General features: G+C 41.2%; 1 protein-coding gene across 1 annotated transcript in view; it reads right to left on the reverse strand.

Annotated features, from left to right (window-relative positions):
* The window catches only part of TRIO (trio Rho guanine nucleotide exchange factor), a 185023-nt gene that overhangs the window by 29647 nt on the left and 151426 nt on the right, over positions 1–3950 (reverse strand). Inside the window, 1 exon segment of the mRNA XM_009635132.2 lies at positions 1179–1274. Coding sequence (XP_009633427.1) covers positions 1179–1274 — 96 coding nt within the window.

Raw genomic sequence — 3950 nt, forward strand, 5'->3', positions numbered from 1 at the left:
CTGACCCTTGGCTAAAATTGTGAAATGAGAACATCTCTGTCAGGGACCATATGCATGGATCATTAAGTTATATCCACTGCTAGGCTCCCTGAAAGACACACGGACTGTCACACTTTCCGTTTACAAAAGGCTGCTTTGAATTTTCCCACAGATTACTTCCTATTCACCCTTCTGGTGCATCAGAAGTAAAAAGCAAAGTTTATACTCTAAGAGGGTGAAGAAATTATTTCATGCGGTAATTTAAGTCAAGTGCAAGTCTTTCTGAATGAGAAAATATAAAATGGAAATTAAAATGTCTCATTCTGAAATTCAAAGCTGCTTAAATTTACAACAAGCCTCTGGTAACATTGGGCTGCCATGCTGCAATTCTCTGTAGAGTTTTCACAGTGACACTTCTACTAAGCTCAACCAGGGTCTATGTTGCAAAAGCCAGACTTAAAGGTTTTGAGTGAATCATTGCTGAGAGATGTCCTGAGACCATATAGTCCAATCCCACTTCTCAAACAGGGTCATCTAGAGCAGGTTTTCCAGGACTGGGTCAAGTTGGGTATTGAGTGTGAAGGAGGGCCTTCCTGATATTATCCATACATTCATTCTTTGTCAACGAGCATCTTCAGAACATACAAATTTTAACACAGAAACTTAAAAAAGCTGACACAAATTCCTCCTACTTCTTAGCAAACACTGCAAAGCAAGGAAGGAGCTGCTAAAATACAAAACAAACCTTTTACTCTTTTACTAATTTCTTCATTATCACATTGCCTAAAAAATAGCTAGAGAGCATAAATGTCTCTGTGTGAGGGTTATCTGCTTTACTATTGAACTCTGCAAAGTCTATCAGGCAAATCAGGGTAACCCTGGGTCGTAGCATTCATTTTACTAATAGGACATTTTCTTTTTCCTAATAGGAAATGCATTTTCTGTCTTCTCCTCTCCCTCTTGTTTACTGGTTTTTTGCTTCTCTACACAGCCATTTACCTATTCTGTAAGTGCTTTCACAAAAGAAGGTGTACAAAGTGACCTGTACACCAACCCAGAAAGTGACTTTTGAAACAGGCATCAGGTTTTACAAGTCAAAGGTGCATGCTCAGGATGGGAACGTAGCTTTGCTTTGAATAGCAAGTCAGGACGTGAAGACACAACTTATTTAAACACATGCTTCTGCCAGTCAGCCTCACCATTTTACTTTTGACGAGCTCTTCAATTGCACTGACTAGTTCTGCAGCACTGGGTGTCTCAGAGCTGGTCGGCCGCACCAGTAACCGAGATGATGTCTGTGCAATGACACAAAGGAAGGAGAATCCCAGAGTTAGCCTGGTACTTGCTCAAGGATCAAGAGACCTCCTTCATTTCTCTGCTAGATAAAGGTATCTGACAGTTACTGTCAGTGTAATACAACAATAAGATCATCTCTTCCAACCTAGGCAACTGGAATTGGAAACTTTAAGCAAGCCCCCCCCCCCCCCCCACCAGCACTACGGAGGAAAGCAATGGAATTCAAGGAAATATCCTTCATCTTGTTGATTATGATAACGCCTGACAAACAGCTATAAAAATCACCTGAGCTGACCCAATGGACAACAAACAGTTTGTTAACTTATTTTATTGGAAGTTAAACAAAGCAACAACTGCAGAAAAGTAGCAGGAACCAAGAAGACTTGAGATAAAGGAGGAAGCATCATTAAGCTAAGAAAAAGTACACCAGTAACTCAGGGGCATTTACATTCCTAAAGGAGCTGGGGTATATTGCCCAGATTCAGAGGGGAAATTGAGCTCACCATTCCTTGTGCCATCCATTTTCCCCAATGGTATGTGTAGAGCACAGAAGATCTCTGGCCTCATAAGCTATAAAATGCCAGTTTATAGATACAACCGAAGGTAAAAGGTGTTCACAGTAAAGGATTCTGGGAGAGGGCCATTAAATTCAGCCTCAGTAATTTGCAAACAGTTGTTTGCATATTACATTTATCATTAAATAACTGGAACGTGGAAACAGGGTGTAATATGAACCTTACTTCATATTACGAACAGCACAGTGAACATCATGTAGCACAGAATAAGCTGTTCTGCAAATGTTTCCAACAAACTGGACAAAGAAATGGCATGTATAATGACTTAACACAAGAGGTTCTGCTCAAACCGAGCATGGGTGTAACAAGGCTCCCCATAAGTCAATACAAAAAAAGAATATACAGATTTTAGGTAGTTTGCCTTGTATTCGTCTTATTTGGAAAGGAAAACGGGTTGGGTAAGCAAAGGAAATACAGACAACTTTAAATGGAAAGATACGGGAATTGCGCCAAAGCAGAGACAGAACACAAGTCAACATAATGCTGCATTAGAGTTTACAAAAAGAGAAAACAAAAAGCAAAAATAATTAGTTTCATATTAACATAACTGATCTTGAAACTTTAATACTGCTTATCCAAAAATTAAATGCAAACAACTTGTAAACTATCAAATGCAAATCCATGAAGTGTGCAATGATTCTACTGAACAGAAGAATGCATACTGTGCAGATGAGCTCTTAGGGGAGAAAATGGTTGTGTTATTTAGTGATATTAAACAATCAGCATGGCCTAGCACGTGATGTTTGCATGCATACCGAAACCTAAGCAATCCCACAGCTAGTGTGTCTTCTAGGCAACTGTATGCTCCTGATGTCTGACTGTTGACTGGGTTTTCAAAAGCTGTGCTTGTACGTGGGTTTTCACTTTGGATGTGGAGCTCAGCTTAGCCTTACAAAACACTGGCAGTGTTGGAATCAGACTCTGGTCAAGGCCCCTTCTCTCTGTTATTGCTCTATGGGACTCCGTTATTGCCCTGTTGCTATATGGGGTGTGACTTGGTAAAACTTCAGAACTGGTTAACTTCCAGTTCATATGGTTATATCATATATTATCTGAAAAAGAAGGAGCTGCCAGGCTGCACAGCTGAAGTCTGCCTGCTGACCTTCTTCGTGATGGTGCACTCTGGGAGCAGAGTGCACCCCTTGCCCAGAAATAAGGAAAGGTGGAGGAAGCTACGGAGCACACGCAGGTGAGAGATGTTGCTGGAGCCCACAGTGGGCTGGGTAGGAAGGGAGAAACCCAGCAAGCAGGGATTTTCCAGCACTGAGTATAGACCAGGAGCCCTAGAGGGGAAGAAGTGTTTGTAGTGAGGCACAGAGGAAAGCCAAGCCTCTGAGGTCATGGAAAGCAGGAGACATTCCTCGGGATCCAGAGGAACTGAGCAACCCAAAAAACCACTGAGCGTGGCAGGAATGTGAAGGACAACTCCACCCAGAAGGCAGACAACTGGGAATTTGTTTGCAAGCCTTTTATTAATCAGTAACTCCGTCAACAGGGCCAACTGAATTCTGCTGGGTAAAACTTTGCTCTGGCTTCTCACTTCTGCATTCCAGTAAGACATTTGCTTTAGGTACTGGAAATCGGTGGTATGCCTTGGTGTGTGGACTTCAGGGAGGCACACACAACCTCCCAGGCTGCCATGAGGGGACTTTTTTGCCTCCAGTAGGACAGGTATGGCACAAAACCAAACGTACCTTAAATGAAATACCATATTTTGAAAAATTATGGTATCATATTAACTGTACCAAATTTTACCTTCTGAGAAGTCTTTTCTAGAATGCAGTTTAAGCTACTTAAAAAAGCTGTCCTGACATGTTTTTACTGCAGTGGGTGCATGTTAACCTCTTACGAAGTGAAAAGGAAGATTTTACTAGGGATTGAAAGCTACTCAAAGCCTCTTATTCTACTGTGATAAGGGTCTTGTTCTGCATCAGAAATAAAAAAGTGAATGGACACTAACTTACAAGCATACCCCTTCAGGTAACTGTTCTTACTGTGCAAAAAGAACTATATAAGTAAAAGCCATTTTTCTGTGGAGAACTTTTCATAAGGCTTACGTGTAAATTTTTTTTGTATCACTGAAGGGACATGCAAATTTGG

This window comes from Egretta garzetta, unplaced genomic scaffold, assembly GCF_000687185.1.
Source record: "Egretta garzetta isolate BGI_Z169 unplaced genomic scaffold, ASM68718v1 scaffold413, whole genome shotgun sequence".
NCBI lineage: Eukaryota > Metazoa > Chordata > Aves > Pelecaniformes > Ardeidae > Egretta > Egretta garzetta.